The 21740-nt window shown below is 45.3% G+C and overlaps 1 protein-coding gene across 10 annotated transcripts in view; it reads left to right on the top strand.

Annotated features, from left to right (window-relative positions):
• The window catches only part of szt2 (SZT2 subunit of KICSTOR complex), a 59290-nt gene that overhangs the window by 24542 nt on the left and 13008 nt on the right, over positions 1–21740 (top strand). For 5 of the 10 annotated variants that reach the window (XM_061779961.1, XM_061779968.1, XM_061779960.1 and 2 more), the window contains 31 exons: positions 67–220; positions 295–387; positions 2126–2204; positions 2269–2574; positions 3741–3876; positions 3947–4063; positions 4438–4507; positions 4579–4764; positions 5929–6120; positions 6240–6429; positions 7161–7235; positions 7417–7555; positions 7642–7777; positions 8615–8735; positions 8823–8975; positions 9707–9809; positions 9933–10047; positions 10950–11037; positions 11111–11229; positions 11596–11760; positions 12182–12266; positions 12654–12824; positions 14288–14482; positions 15510–15730; positions 16239–16399; positions 16828–16925; positions 17015–17147; positions 17522–17652; positions 17837–17887; positions 18900–19063; positions 20307–20492. In XM_061779961.1, the coding sequence (XP_061635945.1) occupies positions 67–220; positions 295–387; positions 2126–2204; positions 2269–2574; positions 3741–3876; positions 3947–4063; positions 4438–4507; positions 4579–4764; positions 5929–6120; positions 6240–6429; positions 7161–7235; positions 7417–7555; positions 7642–7777; positions 8615–8735; positions 8823–8975; positions 9707–9809; positions 9933–10047; positions 10950–11037; positions 11111–11229; positions 11596–11760; positions 12182–12266; positions 12654–12824; positions 14288–14482; positions 15510–15730; positions 16239–16399; positions 16828–16925; positions 17015–17147; positions 17522–17652; positions 17837–17887; positions 18900–19063; positions 20307–20492 (4333 nt within the window). The remainder of the gene's footprint in view (positions 1–66; positions 221–294; positions 388–2125; positions 2205–2268; positions 2575–3740; positions 3877–3946; positions 4064–4437; positions 4508–4578; positions 4765–5928; positions 6121–6239; positions 6430–7160; positions 7236–7416; positions 7556–7641; positions 7778–8614; positions 8736–8822; positions 8976–9706; positions 9810–9932; positions 10048–10949; positions 11038–11110; positions 11230–11595; positions 11761–12181; positions 12267–12653; positions 12825–14287; positions 14483–15509; positions 15731–16238; positions 16400–16827; positions 16926–17014; positions 17148–17521; positions 17653–17836; positions 17888–18899; positions 19064–20306; positions 20493–21740) is intronic. The other 5 variants (XM_061779966.1, XM_061779963.1, XM_061779962.1 and 2 more) reach the window with 5 other exon arrangements.

The following is a 21740-nucleotide window of genomic DNA, read 5'->3' as shown; positions in this document are numbered from 1 at the left end:
TTCCTAACCTGTGAATACTTCACAGATGAACAGCATATCGCTTAAGGTTTTATGTGTGGAATACAGTTTTGAGATGGAAGACGCCAGCGAAGCAGAATCCCGAGGTCACGCGCCCCAGCTCGTCCATGAGGAGTCCAGGAAGCTCTCGGCGTTCCCCCTGGAGTTGCTCCAGACGCATCCTACATGTGACACGTGTCCAGATGTGCACACGATAATCCAGGTGAAATGTCGCTGAAGGGCGATCGCATGACACGCTGATGTTGTGCTGAAGCTGATCTGCTTCAACCTCTGCAGGAAAGGTTCATGGGGATCGTGTTTCAGTATTTCAAACCTGTGCCTTCCAATCCACATTACTTTTTCTACTGCCCGCCGTCTTCCAAGAAGGAGGTGAGGAAGTCCACGTTCATCTCCTCGATTTCTCTCAAATAAAATTCCCATTACTCTCTGACATGTGATCGCTCCGCAGTGTTGTGTGCATCCATGTTTATGTTCTGTGGAGCTACGCCATTTACTTGTCCCACCCTATCTGCCTTTCTTGATGTTCTGCTTAATAGCTCCCAAATAGTCCCTTTTTTCCCCCAGTAGACTTTATGTGGTCGCTCCAAAGTGTTGTCCATCCATGTTTACAATCCAGGTTGCATATTTGTCCAGTCTTGCCTTCATTCGTCCAAAATACAAACTGTACTTTCTCTTGTATAATGCACATTTTTCTCCCACCCAAAAAAATCAATCGTCCATGTTATACATAAGTATAGTAAAAGTTCCTAAAAGTAAATATCCTTCACAATAAAATAAGATATGAGTAGATTGGGTCTTAGAATAGCTATCAATTAGTTTTAAAACTTGTGGGTAATAAGTTTACATCATATTTAGGTTCCCATTTAAAATGTTATAATTCATATACTCCTATATTGTGCATAATAGTATTGTGGCTGTGATGCACCCTAGTCTTTCGTTTTGACACTGCGGCTTCACGGTGGTATTTTCCACCTCCCACGTGGCCATTGGCACATTAGCCGGCTTGCACAATATACTGAAAGCCAGAGAGGTCATGTGCCCGGATAACACGTTTACTCCTGGTGCAACATAATTAAAAAATACTTAAAACACAACAGAAGGTACAGTGGACAGATAAACACGATTTAGAAAATAGACAACTATTTATGGTACTAGAGTACTAACTGACATCAATCAACTATACAACGGCGCTAGGCACGCTTGGAAATGCGATGTTTTAATGATGGCGTCAATGTTGACGTCGTCGTGGCGGCTTGCTGTTAGAGGATTTCCCCGGTGGTTAAATCCCGGAAATACGATTAATATAAATGTTGATCGGTCTTATGTGTGGTTATTCCCTCTCTGTAGCTTTATTTGTGTCTGAACTATTTTATTATTATCTTGCACCAGGAGTGAACGTGTTATCCGGGCATATGACCTCTCTTGCTTTCAGTATGTTTTGCAAGCCAGCTATCATGCCAGTGGTCACGTGGAAGATGGAAAATACCTCAGCAAAGCCGCAGTGATAAAACTAAACACTAGGTTCCGCCACAGTAATATTACTAAAGAGCAAGTAAACCTCAATATTAATCATAATACTGATCAGACTTAATTTGAAAAACAAATTTGAAGGGGACGACTGCGAACATTTATTGCATATAAATATATCAATGGATAGGAAGTAATGGGTGCGCACGATACTGCACATAGGAAGAAGGGTTTTCCTAATTTTGTCAATTTTGAGGGTGCACGTTATACCTGAGAACGTATTATATGTGAAAAATTATGTTAGTCCCTCTTTGTCCCAAAAGACCCTGCCATCATCACTCCACAATGTTGCGTAAGTACGCAAGTATGTTCTGTGGCGCTGCGTAATTTTGTGTCTGCCTCGTTTTCCCAAGGAGACGCTGACATCTGTTCGCTCCCGTTCTTATTTGCGTGCATGTCTATGCTCTGGGAAACTGAAACTATACTTATTTATTGAGCCCTGTCTGCCTATGTTACTCATTGTTTGCTTAATATCCCTAAAATAGGACCTTAATTCCGCAGTAGACTCTGACATGTGCGTCAACGTTATGTCATGTCATGACTGTACGTTATGTCGCAATTTATTGTTTGGCTACTCCAGGAGGACTCAGAGGACGGTGAGATGGCGGCGAGGCCCAGCGAGGAAACGGTGTCTGAGGCTGAGCAAGCCAGTGAGGACGGTGAGGTTGTTCCCGACCCCTTTCCGTCCAAGATTTGAGTCTGACGCCGACTGGCTGTTTTTAGAATTGAAGTCCGACGGCTGCATCACCACAGAGAGCGACAATGACCTGGTGGTGGAATACGAGGAGCAGCCCAGCGGCGGCAGCGGCGGGAGCCTCAGCAGCGGCTGCGAGGACCGCTCGCGCTCGGACTCCAACACCGTCAACCAGGACCAGGACTCCTTCAGCATCTTGGACGAAGGAGACTCCCTGCTGGAGGCGGAGGGGCCGCAGATGGACATGCCGCCGCTCTTCCTGCACGTCACCTGCTCCGTCAACGTCAAGAGCTGCCACGGATCCACACCCATCCGCACCCTGCCCACCTGCCTCGGTGAGTAAGATCCAAATAATACCAATAGCTCTCATGAAGATGCACAAAATGGCCATTTTGTCAAAACGTACAGTGGTGTCGGGGTGCAACATTTAATTGATTATCGAATTAATCGACGACTATTTTGGTAATTGATTCATCGTCTAGAGACCTTACCTCCAAATCTTCCAAAGCCACGGACTTTTAGCCTCTCAATAGTAAATATTCTCTGAACGCAGACTGATTATCTTTCTGTTTGATCATAAAAAGACATTTGCAAACATCTGTTTGTACTTTACAAAACAGTGATCAGCATATTTGCCTTTTTTCTGACGTTACAGTAATGGATTTTGGTAATTAGAATCCGTTTGTATGTACATTTTCTTCACTGTCAGTTTGAAATAATGTCCCATTTTTTAATTGAAGAGATGGAGAAAAAAAAAGTTGTTATCCCATTCATCGAAAACAATTATCAACAGATTAATCGATCAAATTCGGTCATTGTCACCTAGCTCCTCTCTGAGCAGCAGCGGATGGAGGAGGAGAGAGCACAAGCGGCAGTAAAACAGGCCTATGTGTATTTGAACTAAGTACGAAAGTGTAAAAATAACTCTTAAGTCTGGATTTAAACATTTCTACTGAGGTAGCAGCTCTAATATCCGCAGGTAGGGGATTCCAGAGTACTGGACCCCGAATGGAAAATGCTCTAGAGCAGACATGACAAGCTCTGGGCAAGTGGCCCGGGCAGCAATTTCGTCCGGCCCACGGGATCAATTTGAAGTTAGCATCAACCAAACGTGCACATAATTCCGTGAGCAGAGTTTTCTTATTTGTGTGAACGATACAGTACTCAGTTTTGGCGGTGTGGGGATAATCGGGTGTAACCGGTGACATTTTTCTGCTCGCTGTCGTAGTAGTTTTGCACTAGACATCATCAATAAACAGCTGCTGTGTTGTCAAGTTACTGCCACCATCTCACAATCGGCTGGACGAAAAACCTCAGAAGTCCGGGTAGAACTTTTTTTTTTTTTTTAGCAACAGCTCTCGAAAGGATGCAGTACCTTTTGTAGAAACATAAACATCCCTTTGTTCCTAATGTTCTAATGAGTCTAAGGGAATGTCAGAAGGCCGGGACCAGGTTGTGGAGGTGAATGCCCGTAAATTGATGATACATGTCGTGTCTGCAGGTGAGATCATTTCCTGCTTGGAAGGCGCCGAGGCCTTGCAGTCGGTGGACCTGAACGAGCTCTCGGTCACGCTGGACATCTTCGTCCTGACTCTTCCTCTGGAGATCGAAGTCATGGCCGACTTTCATCACAACAGGTGAGGCGATGGGGTGAATGCGGCCGGCGTTGTTCGAGATGAACACGCTGTCGTGTACGTGTGCTCGCAGGTACACGTCTGAGAGCAGCGTGTCTCTGAACCGTTCCCCGGGACAGCCGTCGTCGTATCGGTCGGACGAGGAGCTGTCGGCCATGCTGGAGGGACTGAACGGAGCTGACGTGGACGTGTGAGTGTAGTTTGGATATGCTTTACGTGAGGCAGGTTTGCAACCCTCCAGGAACGACGTACATATTCTCAGGTGTTAATACTCACAGGCATTTGTTCTCTAGCCTGTCCGAAAAAAAACTAACATTATTTCGGCTTACTGAGGACCGTCTCTAATATATATCCATCCATCCATTTTCCGTACCACTTACCCCCACTAGGGTTGCGGGCGTGATTAATCGATGATCAAAAATAATGATCGATTAATTTGATAATCGATTAGTTGTCGATTAATCGTTCCACCTCTTTTAAAGGAGGAGGTCAAAATGAAGGCACCTGATTTCATTTGTCGGCGCAGAGGCAGAAATGTTACATGTGCTTTTTGTTATCTGTCAGGGTGTGTAGTGAACCTTTGTCCAAGCTACCGCTTCCTCACAAGCTGGCCATCCTGGCCACCATGGACGAGGTGAGTGTGCAATGACGCCGTGCCGCCCCGTACAGGTCCCCGAACGTCCTTTGCCGTTTCCTCGCCATCAGATCCGCTGGCTGCTGGAGGACGAGATCGTGTCGGCCCTGCGCCGCTCGCGCTCCGTCGGCCTGCCTACGCTGCTCAAGGTGGCGGAGCACGTGGTTCGCTCGGCCGGGCGGCCGCACTGTCGCAGCGAGGACGTCCCGCTGCAGTTTGTCTTCAGGCCCGAGCAGTCGCTGGAAAAGTTCAAGGAGGCGAGTCTCTCCACTCACTACGACCGCTTTTTACACAGAATTCAGCCAAATGGCAGTGGTTGTACTTAAATCAACTCACCACAAGCAGCAGTTTGTCAGATAGTGAACAGTTCTTGAAAAAACAGGCTTCAAGATATTTATATCCACTCCCGATGGAAGTTTACTGCCAAAACAAACATCAAGAGAGAATTACACGTTCTGTATTTAAAACAACCATGTAGCTTTTAGTCCACTCAGCTTAATGCTAACAAACAATACAAAACACCATATACAGGCTAACAAATAGTATCAGTATTTGCAGTGTTATACTGTAATCCTTCGGGCTATATGAATATTAATGGTGGAGCAACACATAATAATAGTCTGCGTATACAGCGGATCCCTGCTATTCGTTGAGGATAGGGACCAGGCCTGACAGCCAATAGCGGCAATCCGTGAATAATTACATTATCATTGAGCGAGGAGGGCATCTGGGAAAGCCAGTCCGTGGAATTTTTTTTTTTTTTTTTTTCTGTTAACACGGAAAATCCGTGAATACGCGGGGATATACCACCCAATAAGCATTTTCCGTGAAAAAGGGAGGTTGTCCCCTCTAACAAAAAATGGGGGGAAAAAAAATCCATGAATGCCGAACTGCCAATATGCGGGGGTCCACTTTATTCCTTATCCTTTGCGAAAAATGACTCGGGTTCTAATATTACTGCAGCTTACTGAGTCAGTCGTGAAGCTCTTCTTCGTCTTTGTCTCCGTCTGTATCATACTGCCCCCATGTGGCCAAAGCGTGCAAACCGGACGGAGCAGCACAATGTCCATTGAATTGAAGTAAAAAAAATGCAGCAAAAACTGTTCTTTCTTTACATTATCTTCAATTGGCATTACTGTATTTTTTTATGTAGTACGATATTATATATAATATATAAAGTGCTAATTAAATCTTTAAAAAGTCTAGTCTTAAAAAAAAAACACATTACCAAAATGTGTTTTTTATGAATGGATTAATGGGATTTTCATTTATTTCCATGGAGAAATATGATTTGAGTGTATCGAGTCGCGAGCGTGGTCACGGAACAAAAAAAACTCCTACCTCAAGGCGCCGCGGTATATGAATTCTACGTCCAAAGGTCAAAACGGCAGCATGTAATCTGTAATGTGTGACCCCTGCAGGAGTTCCGTCGTATGGCGCTTCCTGGCTACGTGCTCAACAGCGAGGAGGACAGCTTCTACTACGCGTCTCTGAGCCGGCTGCACCCTCAGAGAATCCACGCCGTCAAGAAGCTGTCGGAGAGCATCGCCGCCAACAGTGCGCCGCCTCAGGAAGAGTCCCTCTTGGAGAGCGAAGCTGAGGCCGAAGACATGGTCAGAAAACTCGAAAAATGTCTTAAAGAGCCTATAAAGTCAATTGAGAGCTTAGTTTCTACATACATTATACTTGTTTGTCAATTGGTGTAAATAACTTTGAATCGTTTCACCCGCAGACCGCCAACGTTGCTGCCGACACCAACGAAGAGGCGACAGTGGAGTTCGGTGAGCCGCTGGGGCTCTCAAAGACCGATGGCGGGAACGCGCAGAGTTCCGTTAGCCTCCAGCTCCTGAACGAGCCCACCTCACCCCCCAAGACATCGTCCAGCGTCAGCTTGGCCGAGTCGGTGCAGTCCGCCTCTCACAGTAAATCCCTCACACAGCGCACGTTTGTTCGCGTAAACGTACATTTAACAGAGTGCTGAAGTACGGCTACATATGTTTTTGGAATGTCACGCCTGCAAAAGACGCCACGGTGGGGATGGCCGTCTTTCGAGGGTTACTAGAACAGCTGAACTTGATTTTGGGGTTACTCAACAGCAATTTTAATGGTGGCAGTTGTGTGCTGACTCCCATTTAACATAATTTGGAATGCAATGGTTAATCCTGAACACATCCACATTCCCCGTTATCAGAGGGTGTACAATTTTCTCAGTTATTTTTACTTTCCCTTTTGAAAAGATTTTAAAATTTATTTTAATTGAGCTGCATAGGTCAGATGTCACATTAATAGTGGATAAAGTTTTGAAATGATTTATTTATTTTTTAATTTTTTGTATCACAATAACCTGGCATGTGAACAAGGGTGTGTATATTTTTCTATAAAGCCTGGTTTTGGAATGTGGGAGGAAGCGTACTCGGAAACACCCACACAAGCACCAGGTGAACATGCAAATGGCACACGGGAAGGCCGGAGCCAAGATTGGAACCCTGAAGCTCACTGTGCTGCTCCAAATAAACTAAATAAACAACACAAACAAGTCAAGAACCAAATCACAAACCAAGACAGCAAGACAAGATATTCAGCATAGTTCACCCCCGCTGCTCCATTCAGTCCTCTAATCATGTTTCAGGACTATTGCTATTCTCTTTCACAGGCTTTGGCAGGATGAGGCCAAGTCGAGTACAGAGTGTCGTCTCCAGCCAAGGAAGTTTGGATTCTGACATGCAGGGTGAGTGGGAAATCTACTGTTCTTTAAAAACAAAATAAAGATCAGAGAAAACCATCATCTTGAATCAGGTGTTGTTACTGTACATTACCCACATAAAATGCATAGGGCCCTTGCATTGAAGCTTGTGGGACACCTCTCATTTGTGCGAAGCTCAGCGTTTCCCCCCCCACCCCCACCGTAGGATATGACGGCGGTAGCAGCGACTCTGAGTGCGATAGTCCCACCCTGGACAATCAGGAGAGTCAGACCCCTCTGATGCCCGACTTCTGGCTCATGGCCAAGATCCACCAGGACAGAGTCAAGGTCTACTCGCATTCTAGGTAGGACCGTTGCTCAGGAACCTTACGAACTTCAACAAACGGTGGTGTCTGAGACAGAGAGTCGTCGATTTATCTTGTATGTGCAGAAGCGTGAGCGAGGAAAAGGAAATGAACGCCAAGGAGCAGGAGAACAGGGAGGAGAAGCAGGAGCTGCTGGAATATTTACAGCTGCACCAGATGGTGGTGAGGAAGATTGGAGAGCTGTGTCGCAGAGTCAACCAGGTAACAACACCACCACTTTAACTACTGTTCCTATCACAACTACTACTATTGTAACTACTACCACTATCACAACTACTGCTACCACTACTACTATCAGTACCATAACTACCACAACCATTACTACTACTACTACAATCTCAACCACAATTGCTAACTCTACTATCACTACTACCACTGCCACTACTACTAGTCCATGTACTAGTACGTTCTTGGTCCTCACGAGTAAGACAATTCAGCGCACTGGTAGACCAAATATATTTTACTAGGAAAGTTGTTTCCACTACTGTATGACATTTCTGCGCAGCAGTTAACGACTAGGAGGTACTAGTAGAACAACTGCATATTTGTATTGTATTCTATTAATGTTACTTAGCTAAAACTGTGCACTAGTTGACATCTGGATGCTTCTTGTACGGCTCGTGAAGATGTTAAATAGTAGAATTTTAATTTTAATAATTTTATGAGTAAGACACAGTTGTTCTACTGGTACACACTCGAAGAGAATTACATGTGTATTCAAAACAACCACATAGCGTTGCCTTAATAAAGTCAGTTTAGCTTCATGCTAACAAACAATGAAAAATGCCACAGACGTGCTAACGAAGAGGGTGTCACTGTGTTGTACCCTGTAAGCAATGGACATTGGAACACAAATGGTGGTGCTGGACATGTAGACATAACAATACGCACAGGCATATATTCTTTATCCTCTGAGAAGACTAGTCTTACTGCAGCTTTCTGAGGAACTGTGACCGTCTCCATGTATATCCATGTGTCTGTATTGTAATTTTCTGTGCTCAGCTCCAAACATCTTTGTTGTTGTTTGTCTGTTTTTAGCACATGCTGCTGCAGGACCTTCACGACACTCACATGTGCAACTCTCTGCTGGTGGCGGAGAGCGAGGAGGACATCTGGAAGAGCGAGTCCGTGTACAGGCAGAGGCGCAACACCTCGGACGGTCAGTTCGTGCCCTCCAGCCGCATGCTGTGAAGTCGGACGGATGTGTAGTACCCAGCGTTTTGTGTGCGTGCGTTGTCCACCGCAGATTACCACGCCGAGGAGAGCTACCAGGCCAGAGATTACCTGGCTGCCACCATGCACTTCATCCCAGGACACTTTGCCTGCGACGTGGTGTGGAGTACCGTCATCCACATACACCCAAAACTCAAGATGGGACCCAACACGGGCGTGTCCAGAGGTCGGGATGTCTATCATGAGTAGAACCACGAAATAGACACGGGGAGTCAGCCATTTTGGGTCAAAGGGGCCTTTTTGGCCATTTCCGCAGTTTCCTTCAAAGACTAACTTGTCGGTGGGGTTTTTTGAAAATTCAGTCCCTGAAGCCACTTTTACCTAGCAACATGAAATTTGGTCGGCATATCTCGACCCACAAAAGTCTCACGTGACAGGCTCGAAAAGACACAAAATGGCTTCCATTTTTGTTTGAAGCAGCACGTTTCGGCTTATTGTGGCCTTTTCCTTCAAAAACCAAATTTAGCCCAGGGATTTTTAGAACATTTTATGCCATAAGCCAGTTACACTTAGCAACATGAAATTTGGTAGTTGTGTCTATCATGAATAAACACAAAAAAAGTCTCGAAGACATGGTTAAAAATACTCAGGAAGCATGCCAATTTGGGTTTGAAGCACCAAAAGTTGGCTCATTTTGTCCGTTTCCAGACGGTCTTCAGAAACAAACTTGGCCTAGGTATTTTGGGGGAAATTCAGCCCCTGAAGCAAGTTTCACCAAGCAACATGAAATTTGGTAGACGTCAGTAGACCCGCAAAAGTCTCAAGAGCCATTCCCTAAAATACACAGCAAGTCGGCCATTTTGCTTTGAAGCAATCATTCTTATCAAGTATTAAATCAATTATGCACTGAGATGGTCCTCTGCGTGAGTATCTTGACTTGTTTTTTTGCTATCTCAGCCATCCAGGCCTTACACTCCGTGCTCAACTCCTTCTCCCTGGGCAACAGGAAGAACATGTTTGTCTACCAGGAGCGCACCACTAAATCCGTCTTCTACCTCAGGTTGGTGACACCCTAACCTCTTTCTCTGTGAACATGCCATGTTCTCCTGTTGTCATGCAGCCCCCCTCCCCCCGTCGCATTGCATTTTGGGTATTGGGTCACGTGTTGCTTTTTCCAACGCAGACTTTACGAGACGTCTCTAGCGGGCAAATACTCCGACGTGGACGGTGGCCTCCACACCTCTCGCTCCCTCAGCCTGGCCAGAAGTCAGGAGCCACTGTTTTCCGAAGACATCATGGTATGTTTAAAATAATAACTTTAACTTTTAATGCTTCATGTTCAGTGTCGAAGAAACCTAATCAACCGCAAAAAATGGAATGGTTCCTAGTAGAGTTAAGACCTTCAAAAACAGTCCTTTGTAAAGTCGTCTGTTTCTGTTTATCATAAAACTTGAACCGGCAATGTTTTATAACTTTATTTTTGCGTTTGAAGCACTCATTTTTCCAGGCCAACTTGTCCTATAGATTTGATCAAATTGAATCATGTACTCTACATTTATTTCTTTTTTTTCTTCAATTCCCGGAACAAGTTTGACTTAATTAGCAACATGAAATTTAGTAGGGATGTCTATTATGAATATAGCCTCCCAGAAATCTGACAAAGCCATGCTTGAAAAGTTACCGGAAGTCTTCTATTTTGGTTGGAAGAAGACATTTTGGGATTATTTATTTTGGCCAATCTGGGGTCCTTCAAATGTCCGGGGGGGAAATCTAGCCCCCCGAAGACAGTTTCAGTTTGCATTATGAAATTTCATAGCCGTGTCTATCATGAGCAGACCCAGGAAAAGGTCTCAAGAAGTAATGCCCAAAAATGCACAGGAAGTCTGCCATTTTGATTTGATGTGTCACTTCTCGGCTCACTTTTGCCATGTTTGGGGTTTCTTCAAAGACAAACGTTTCCTTGACATTTTGTCCGATTTCTTCCAAATTTGAACCACTTATACAGTACATATAGACAAATGGATGGTTCTGAATAACGTAAAAACAATAAAAGAGTTTGAAGATTGTTATTTTCTAATGTCATGATTAAAAATGCCATATTGAAATGTTATAGCCCATGCAGCAACCTGTTACCTGCTTCCCGTGTACCTAATGAAGTGTCCGTAAAGTGCTGACTGATGTCTGATGTTTTGGCTTTCAGGGTTCCAGGTCATCTCTGGAGGGTTCTCGTCCGGTGGGCTTGGTGGACAAGCACATCTTGCTACTGGTGCACGGCGTGGGAAACGCGGGTAACAGACGGGATACTTTAGACGCCGCCGAAACGTCAAAGACATTTTGCTGAAGCTCGTCCGCGCTCGACAGGTCCTGAGATCACGGACGAGCTGGTGAAGGTTCTGCGCAAACGTCTGGATGAAACCACGCTGGATATCATCACCATCATGCTCGTCAGGAACTGCAAGCTGACGCCCGCCGACGTGGAGGTCACTTCTTCTTTACTCAGCCCCAAAATTCTGTAATCACGCTTGTGTGTGGCAGGTTTCTGAGTTGTCCGGGCAATGTTCTGGCTTCAGAGGTAGTGTCAGAGTTGGATTGGAGGCAGGGCAGCACCTGTGTGAAAGCCGGGACAGGGGTGTAAAGTTTAACACTGTTGTGTCGAAAGCTATTGTCGCCTCTGACGTCATCTAATTGCGGGATGCTGTGTGAACGTGCACACGGTTCTGGCAGTATCCCACTTTTTCTGGGTTCTGTACTGAAGTCACAGGCAAATAAAACCAAATGTGCTATTCCAGCGCTGATACGTTTTGTGTGTGAAAGAGGCTGACGCTGCTTTCACCCGCTGTGTTCAGTTCATCCAGCCGTCCGGCTCTCCCTCCAGCGAGGTGATGACGTTCGGCCTCCCCGCCTTCTGCCGCCCGTGGCTGTCGGCCGTGTGGCACTACCTCCGCCAGAACTTGCTCATCTTCCTGCACGTGCCCAAGTACACGGATAGCAACACGGCGCACCACTTCAAGGTAACGCCGCATCGTCTTCTGTTCTGCAAAAGTTGAACTGGACTTTTGTTGGTTGTTGAAGACAGACCGCCATCAATGCAAAGGGCTTCTTCAGTTCAAAATGCTGGGGGAAGCGGCAGTAAAACAGGCCAAAATCCAGATGTCGGGGTGAGGCAGGGCTAGAGAGTAGTTGCATAGCAGGTGTGGTGAGAGTGTAGAAATAAGTCTTACGTCGAGATTTGAACATTTCTACAGCGGTAGCCGCTCTAATTTCCGCATCTTGAGCATTCCAGACTGCTGGAGCCTGAATAGAGATTGCTCTCGAATGTTGGGGTCATCCAGTCGTGACCTGGATGACTGAGAAACTACCCCTCAACTTCACTCACTGTGAAACTCCCCTCCTCATTTTACCGGATGAATGATGTCCATCTCCTTTCTTCAGCACTGCTTTCATTCGAGCGCCGACATGGCGGACGGCGACATCTACCTCTACAACAAGCCTGGAGGTCAGGGGACGGGGGGCAAAGGTGCGTCTCCTTTTCACTTGCGTGGTCACAGAACCAATTCAACTTGCATCTCAAGATGCCGCTGTACTTGGAATAAGGTGTTCAAAAGTCATCTTGGCTAGTAAGCCACTTTGTGCTTCACACTATTATCTGGTAAACTGAAAATATTTCATACTTATTTCAGATACAAAATTGTGAAGGCAAAATCTTTTTTTTTTTTTTTTTTTATTATAAATTGAAACGTTTTTCCCCTATTAGAAACAAAAGATATTACCGGTATTACAACAGCCCCAAACTCGCCGGGCCTGCCTGAATGAACTGCGATTTCTGCTCGTCGAATGGAAAAATCTCACGGCAACCTCACACATGCAAATGGATCATTGATCAAATTTCAAATGTATTGATCAGGAATCGCTTGCATCACGCTGACGTTCGTGGATGGCGCGGGGCGACCCCTTCAGGCCCCCGCCCAGGAATGCGGCAGACAAACCGACAACTGCTCCGCCCCTCTGCAGCCCCAACACTTTGACCTTTTGACTACCGTGCTTAGGGTAACGGCCAACGCCGACTGGAGCCAAGGTGAGCTGTCGCGCAACGTTTGCAATTGCTTCCAAAATGTCATCCATTTCATTTTAGTCGGCAGTCCAGTTACATTACAATCATCGTAAGGAAATATGTCAATGACATACTCCTTTATTTCTTTAAAAAATATGGTTGTAGATTGAATACTAATTTATCCATCCATTCTCTGAACCGCTCCTCCGTCACTCAGGTCGCGGGTGCGCTGGCGCCTATCCCAGCTGACTCTTGGCGGGCGGCGGGCTCCACCCTGAACTGGTTGTCAGCCAATCGCAGGGCACATAGAATCAAACAACCATTCGCGCTCACATTCAATTTAGAGTTGTCAATTAATTTTTGGGATGTGGGAGGAAATCGGAGTACCCGGAGAAAACCCACCCGGGCACGGGGACAACGTGCAAAGTCACAGGAAGGCCGGAGCCCAGATTTAAACCAACGACCTCTCAACTGTGAGGCGGATGTGCTAACCACTCTTCCGCCCTATGAATTTATTTGAAAAATATAGTCCTAAATTAGATACTAATTCCCTTTTAAAAAAAAAAAAAAAAAAAAAAAAAAAAAAGATTGTAAATTAGACAGTAATTTATTAAAAACATATATTTGTAAATTATATACTAATTCATTTCTTTTTTTTAAAAGGAGACTTAAAAAGTAAATGAGTCACAAATTTATTTATAGTAAAATGTCATTGATATAAAATTGTATTTTCTTGTAAATATGTCAAGGAATTCAAATTCATTTAATTGAACATATTTGTAATTACACTTTTTTTCTTAAAAATGTCATTAAAATACGAATTTATTTCTTTTAAAATATATTTTTAAATTACCTAACTTCCTGCTTTTAAATATGCCATGAAATAGTCATTTTATTTAAAAGAATGTACATTAATTACAATTTCTTAATATTTTATTTACATTTTTATGTTATTGAGATACCAGTTTATTTTTTAAATGTTAGTAACATTCTCAAAATTTACAAATGAATATTTTCAAAATATTTTGACTATAAATGCTAATTTACTACTTTAAAGATACTGTATGTAATTCATGTACTCCTTTATTTCTGTTTTTAAATATCATTAACATTCCAATTTTTGTTTTCAAAATATTTGTAATTGAGATGAAATTAATTTCTTTAAAAAATATTTGTGAATTGTTATTGAGATGCTACTTTTTCCTAAACATGGCAATATGTTCTGAATGTATTTCTTTTAAATACTAATGTTCTTCTTTTAAAATATGTAATTGATACAATACCTTTCCTTTTTTTTAATATTTGTAATTTATTTGAAGTCAGCCGGGATGGGCTGGAGCGCCCCGCGACCCTAACCGGGATACGCCGTGTTGAAAATGGATGTATGGATAAGGCTCTAACATAAGAAAATGTGGCGAAAGTAAAGCTACACTTTGAGACTTTGAGCAATTTTTCTTTTGATTGAATTTCTTGGAATAACTACTTAGAGGCGGCGCCGCTGCTGGTGCGCTTCGACGTGTGGGAGCAAGGCAACGTCAGCCCGGCGCAGCTGGCCGACAAGCTGCAGGGGGCGCTGCGCCACGCGCTGTGCGACGTGCTGATGGAGCTGATGGTGCTGCCCAACCCGCTCTGCCTGCCTTGCGCCAATGCCAGCGCGCACGGCCGCAAGGACCACGGCAAAGGTGCGATGCCGCCGTCTGCCCGCCGTTTTTAAAAAATATTTAAATTGTCACTATTTTTTACGTGCCAAGTATATGCTCCTTTTTTTCCTAATTACATTTTCGATCGTTTCACAATGTCCGTCATCGGTCAAATCGTTCGTCGACTGTGTTGTCCCAAGATTTCATGGCTACATCAAAAATAACTAGGCACACTAAATCCTGATTCGTTATTCATGTTGACAGTCACAATTGTCTTCCGAATCAGATTCAAAGTGTTACCGAAATAAAGTCAAATAAATGTCATCGTCCAACAAATGAAAAATCCAATTTGATTATTTGAAAACTATCTATTGAACCGGAAAGAGAATATGCTGTTGCGTTACGGCTGCCGCTTCTGCCTCCAGAAAATTTTTTCTCTTTAGTTTCAAATGACTTACTTTACCTCGGATCCCTCGCTGCACAGTGACCAAAGGTACAACCCGGGTCGGTTTTGCGCCTGTCGGTGCCGTAAATCCTTTGCTGCCTGGGACCAGCTGCCTCCTTTCTAGCTCGCTAGCTAGCTAGCTAGCGTCACGCGCGACCCTGTGTCGAATCCACTTTCTGGCATTCGTTCTGCCACCGTGGCCCCTTCCGGTGTTGACTCCTTTCCGGTATCGGTTGTGGCGCTGGCACGACTATCCGGGCAGCTCCTTGGGCTTGGTTATCGCACGCCTCATTCCGCGGAGATCATCTTGTCGGTGGAGGTCTGTGGACTTCAGGCCAAATGCGCACATGCAGAAACTATGCGCAATAAGCCAGAATGCCGTACGCCCTAAACACGGGCTCAAAATCATTAAATAGTTTGTATTTTTTTAAGTAAATGCGGCGTAGCGGCGGTTGCAGCTCGTGTCAGAATAAAGTACGTAGTATGATCGTATAAGATTTGTTCTGATTCGAGCCTGAAAATTCCGATTCGCCGATTGCTTTTGCACGCCCACTCGAATCCCAGTTCGAGTCACCACCGATTCGTGTGTAGCCCTAAGGATCACAATTGGTTTCCATTTCCAAGATTCAGGTGCGCTCGAGGCGAAGGAGGCGAAGAACACTCCCCGGCAGCGCAGCGGCTCTCGGGTGTTCAGAAGCAGCCCCTCGCCCATCACCTTGCCGCACGCCGGCAGCGGCGCCATTGGCGGCGGCGGCGGCGGCGGCAGCGGCGTGACGGGATCCAGCACGCCCGAGTCCACCACGCCCACCGGAAGAAGCACGCGCCGCAGCTTCTGGGACATTCTGGTATGTTGGCATGGCTTCTTCGTCAATAGAGTGTTACTCCAACACAAAATGTTATCTTGTTGTTGTTCTTGTTGTTGTTGTTGTTGTACAATCAATCAAAAATCCAAAAGCGGTGATAAACCTAACTGTCGAGCAGAAATGCTGCTAACTACTTGTCGCTTTGAGTCCTCTCAGCTGCCCTTTGCTCTTTTGCCCACTTTTTTTTTTTTATTTTTTTTTTTTTAAACGAACCTAATGAAGATGGGGCCCGAGAGGGCTGACTTTTTTCACAGATCATATTTCTGATTTTTTTTTATTTTATTTTTTTATTGCAACCTCCCTCTTAAGATAAAACTGGAAAAAGTCCAAACTCTGAAATGTACTTCAGTAAAAAGAAATTCTTTACTCCGTTATCGATCGGATCGGCGACTTATGACGTGAAAGCCGATCAGCATAAAATGCCAATTATCGGCAGATACCGATAACACCGATCAGATCGTTTGAACTAACTTGTAGTTTGTGGCCCCAGAGCAAACCCGACTCGTCGGAGCTGAGCAGCCCGAAAACCACTGACGACATCGTGCTCGAGCGAGGCGAGGAGGGCCGCGCGGCGCGGCGCAGGCACAAGACGGAGAGCGTCAGACAGCAGTGGTCGCAGGAGAGGCTCGGCGAGCTGGAGCAGGCGCACAGGTATGAGTCGTTCGTGCGCCTGTGCGAGCTTTCGTTGAGAAGTATGACACCGGAGAGGGCCGGGCAAACGATATTTTCAGACGATGGGCCCCAGATCTTTTGTACAAACCCCCCCCCCAAAAGTGTCTTTGAAAAATATGTGCAATAATAAAATGATCATTCATGCTTTTTTTCAAATTGAATTCATTGAATTTGTTTGTAATTATGATTTTTTATTATTAAGTAATTTGGGACAGCCCAGGACACGCTGGAGAGATTATTTGATTAAAAAAGTCGTTGCTTTTACTATTATGTGGATGTACATAAACGCTCGATGGGTCTGATTCAAGACGTGTACGCGATGCTGTCATGTCACGCGCTGTCCGAGTGTTTTTTCCAAAAGTCGTCAAATGGGGTGAACGGGGAAATATCCATTTTTGTTGTCGCAGGAGGCAAGCGTGCCAGCTGGAGGAGGGCGACGCCGGCGTCCTGCATCCCGTCTACCAGCTCACCTGCCAGCCCTGGATCGCCTTCATGGCCCGGCTCGGTACGCCGCGCTCGCCGTAAATCACTTGTTTTTAATAATTCAATAATAAATTGTTTCATTTTGAATTGTGGTCCCGGCGGGGCGGCCAGGCTGCCCGTCTGTTCAGCAGTGCTCGGCCGACGTGGCCTCCCACTTCCTGCTGCCGTCCGTCCTGGCCGAGCTGGTCAACCTGGTCGGATCGCTGGCCGCCGACACCGACGTCAAGGTCTTCGTCGAAACCAGGTCGGTGCTCGTTGCGCCCGAAATGCAGCGGGTGGCGCCGGTAGCCTGAGCTGGAAGGACCTTTGAGCCAATCACGAGCCGCAAGAATGTCAGGCACAGAAAAAGCAAAAACACTATCCTCTTGGATATATGAAGTTAAGCAAAAATATCAAACTAAAAGGATAAAGCACTCAGCTCACAAGGCATTTGTAAAAATATGTCAAGGAGTTACTCATTTATTTCTTTTTAAAAAAAGAAATAAATAAATAAGGCAATGACATTGACAATTGAGATTAAACTGCAATAAAAATGTATACAACTAGTACGTCGGTGATATTTTTCTTTCCAAAAAATAAAGTGCGTTGTGTCAATAATGTTGTAATATCTCCTTCCAGCTGTCCCGCGTCAGGAGACGTCTTCGTCCCTTCCTCGGCTGTGCCGAACCTGTGGCGTCCTCCCCAGGCTTCCCGCAGCTTCATCGTCGTCGGGAGGAACTTGCAGCAGTGGCGCTGCAGCACAGAGCAAGGTAAACGCATCCTAACCTCGTCATTAGTCTAGCCCGCACGTGTTCATGCATGTATGTCTAGCGTGCGTGCGTGCGTGCGTGTGTGCGTGTTGTCTTAACATGACTTGGTGTTGAGCCGTGTCCTGTCCTCTGTTTCTTGTCGCTCGCCGTCCGTCCGTACCGTCTTTCCGTCTCGCGTCGGCAGCGGATGACAGTTCAGGGGAGGAAAACGCGGCGACGCTTAGTAGATTCACACGTGAGTAGGACTTCTTCTACCTTCACAACTGTCACACAGGTCGAAAAAGAAGTCAGAAATTAGAGACAGAAATAGTGGAGGAGTGGGAATAAAAATAAAAAAAGGCTAAGTGACGCAAGCAAAGCAGAACATGTAGGTTTCTAGGAGTGATTGAAATGAGGGGAGCTCGGGGCAGTCTCGTATTTGAGGCGGGAGACAGTTCATCATTTATAGACTATATATACATACATTTCAGCTTTGATTTACTTACATTTTTAAAGGTCACAAAACAATCCTGGGTACAAAGACTTTGCTCATTGGAGCAGCAATTGCTTGGTTGGTTATATATTACACAATGTCATGTTTTGGGGGTTCTTTGTACAGGTAAAACCCGTTTTGGAAAAAGATGCACGGAGTGAGATACGGAAACATTTTGCTGACATGACTTACAGTCGTGGTAAACTGAAATATGCTACAATTCTTAAAAGCCTGAAGTAGTATACAGAGTACCTTGGCGCCCATTGTTTACAAACATGAAGGGATGGTCTATAGCAATGTTTCTCAACTGTTGTCACCCTGGGACCCGCATTTTCCTTTTGTTGCAACGTCGTTGACCCTCTTTTGTAGAAGTTCAAAATAATGATTTTTTTGTTTGTTTGTTTTGTTCATAAATCGGCTGTGAATTCATGTGCAGTATATTATATTTTGAAACACCATTTCAAATGAGTTTGACACACCGCAGAACACTAGAACACAAGTGTGTAACATTTCCTGTCCCTGACCTAGTATGTTCCATGTAGGAACTTGGTACGCCTCTGTACTGGAAAGAAAATATCAGAATATGAATACGTAACATTTTTTACTAGCTGTCTTCCACCCACCCAAAATGGCTGCGTCAACTACTTTTGGGTCCGGACTCACCAGTTGAGAATCACTGGTCTGGAGAGCATGAAATGTGGTCGCTGTTGAATGAAGAGGTCCAGAAAAGGCCCTTGACGCGCCCGTCCGTCCTTGTCCTTCCGGCTGTGTGCAGCTCACAAAGGCCTGCAGCGCTTCGAAGCCTCCGAGCAGCAGCAGCAGCAGCAGCAGGGTGACTGCGCCAGCCTCTCGGGTCAGCACCAGCAGCAGCAGGCGGGCTGGGCGTCGGCACCCGTTCCCCGACAGAGGTTCCTCCTCATCCGCATCCTGGACAAAAAGGTAGTTGGCACGGCACATGGAGGAAGATGTCGCATAAAGTGGACCACATCGCACGGGCCCCGAAATTCAATTCAATTGATTTAAATGGGGCCCAATCGCAACGGAAGCTGTCTCAAGGCTGTACGGTGAACCGCCGCAAATAAACAACGGGGATAGGGATTGAGCCCTGCCACAAATAGCGAAAAAAATTCATGCCCACAAAACAATATTGGTAATTGCATGTAGATGCCACAAGATGGCAGCAAAGCACCGAGGGTAGGTCCCCCCGAAAGATCAGCGACTGGGCAAATTCACTTTGTAAAAACATATTATTATTCAGGCACATTTATTTTTTAGAAAAGTGAAAGACAGCTTAAAAGCCTTTTAAAGCAAAGCATTAAATGCATTTTTAAACAGACAAAATTACGAAAAATGTACAGTGCCGGAAAGAGAGTGTCAAGAATTAAACAGTTTGTGCATTGTGATGAATTCAACGGGGCTCTCTCTGTCGTGTGCGAGATATCAAATATTTTTGGAAGAATTGTTCACAATCTTTTGCTGAGTTGAGTTCACTGCCTCCATACGGCGCTTGTTTGTATCTCAATTTTTTTACATCGACCAGACGACAGCTCATATCTCCAAAACGTCATATAAGTTGGGCTAGTTGTATCTCAAGGCACTACTGTGCTTTAAAATGTGCCTCTTCATTTTGAATTGTGTTTGGGGGAGGTATAACTTTTTCCCCCCCCAGCAAGGATTACAAGTGGGACTGTAATAGGGCTGCAGCTATCATATATTTTAGTATTCTCCTAAAAATTGTATCAAATCATCAAATATTTGGGTAAACTCTAGTTTTCCTTGGTAAAAGAGCAATTATGAATGCACAAGGAAAAATACACCATTTGACTGGATAATAAATGACCGATTAGTTATCAACGTTTTAATTCTTCAGTTCACATTAAGCAGCAAACTGTATTTTCTTGTCCATAAACGTTTTCAGTGAAGCAATTTCAAACCCAAAAATAAATACAACTAATATAAAGACATTTCACTTGAAAGTGAGCATTTGTTGTAAGTATAAAAACATAGGGCTTGAATTAAAACAGGCATGAGCAGCCTTTACGCGGTGTGCTTGACTTGAGCTTTTTAGCACGTGACGTAATAATAAAGTAGCTTGACGGATGTGCGCTGATGAGCTGCGACCCCCGTCTAAGTCGAGTAAAAGCAACGAACTCGCCCTCCAATGAAAGTTGCCCACCCGCAGGTGACGCTGTACAGCTACAACTGGTCCCTGGACCTGGGCGCCTCGCTCAACCGCGAACTGGTGCGCCTGGTCAGGTGGCAGAACGCCCGCGCCCACGTGCTGCACTGCCTGCTCAGCCAGAAGATGGGCCTGTTCCATCACCACTGCTTCTCCGACGCTCCGCTCCACGACGTCCACTCCGAGCGGGTAAGCGGCCGCTCGCTCGTGTCGCCGGGCCGACGTCTGCCGGCGCTTCTGCCAGCTGAGGTGGAAGCGACCTGTCGGGCCAGCATCTGCTTCCCGGGCCGCGGCGGGCGGCGGCTCCCGCGGCCCCGCGCGTGCAGCTGTTGCGGCCCCGGGGCTGTCGAACCACCGCGTCCTCCCTTGCTACTCCCTCGAAAAGCAGATGCATAGCATGAATATTGAACGTTTCATCTAGCGACATGAAATTTGGTAGCTTTGTCTATCGTGAGTAGAGTCACAAAAGCGTCTGCCACTTGGTGAGAAACTTTCAGGGGTTCTTTCAAAGACCAAACTCAAATTTCAATCCTGTTAAACAGGTGTACGCCACAAAATTACATTCAAAGCAACATTTGTGTGATGACCATAAAACACAAAAGTCCAAGAACTCAGCTCATGAATGTTTTGAAAATTCAGCCCCTGAAGCCAGTTTCACATAGCAACCTCGGTTTTGGCAGACATGTCTATCATGAGTAGAGCCACCAAAAAGTCTCAAGAAGCCATGTCTGAAAAGACACCGGCAGTGTGCTATTTTGGTTTAAAGCAACCCCTTTGAGCCTGATTTGGACTGTTTCCAAGGGGTCCTTCATAGACAAACTTGTCCTATGGGTTTTTTTTTTTTTTTTTTTTTTTTATATAAATGCAGCCCCTGAATTAGCTACATGAAATTTGGTAGACATGTCTATTATGAGTAGACCCACAAAAAACTAAAGAAATCATGCCTGAAAAGACAATCTGCCATTTTAGTTTGAAGCAGTCAGCTTGCGACTGAATTTGGCCCACGCATACTGGATGGACAGATGGTCGACACTAAATAGCTTTTTCTGCGTACGACATCGAATGTGGTCTGAGCATGGCTGCAAAGCTTTGTCACGGGGGGAAAAAAAGGGCTGCAAGGGCTTGTTCCCATCGCCGCTTGCAGCTTGAACATTTCTCACTTGGTTCGCAAGACGGAGAAAAAGTGACAATGAAATAAGCACATCTGGAAATGTGTCAGTGTTGTATTGATGAGGCATCACAAAATGAAATGCTGTGTCGAGATTTGCTTTGGATGAAATCGATTTCAGCTTTGACTTTACGCTCGGCAGTCTTTTATTCGAGTCGGTTTCCTCTTCCGAGCACCTCAGCAAAAAACACGGCCGCTGCTCTTGTATTAAATCTGCAGTCAAAAGCGAAACACAGCGTGTCAGTGTCAGTGCTGATGCATGGCAAAGC

Source organism: Phyllopteryx taeniolatus, chromosome 7, assembly GCF_024500385.1.
Source record: "Phyllopteryx taeniolatus isolate TA_2022b chromosome 7, UOR_Ptae_1.2, whole genome shotgun sequence".
Lineage (NCBI taxonomy): Eukaryota > Metazoa > Chordata > Actinopteri > Syngnathiformes > Syngnathidae > Phyllopteryx > Phyllopteryx taeniolatus.
Note: the sequence above shows the minus strand (reverse complement) of the source record. Positions and strands in the feature narration are given on the sequence as shown.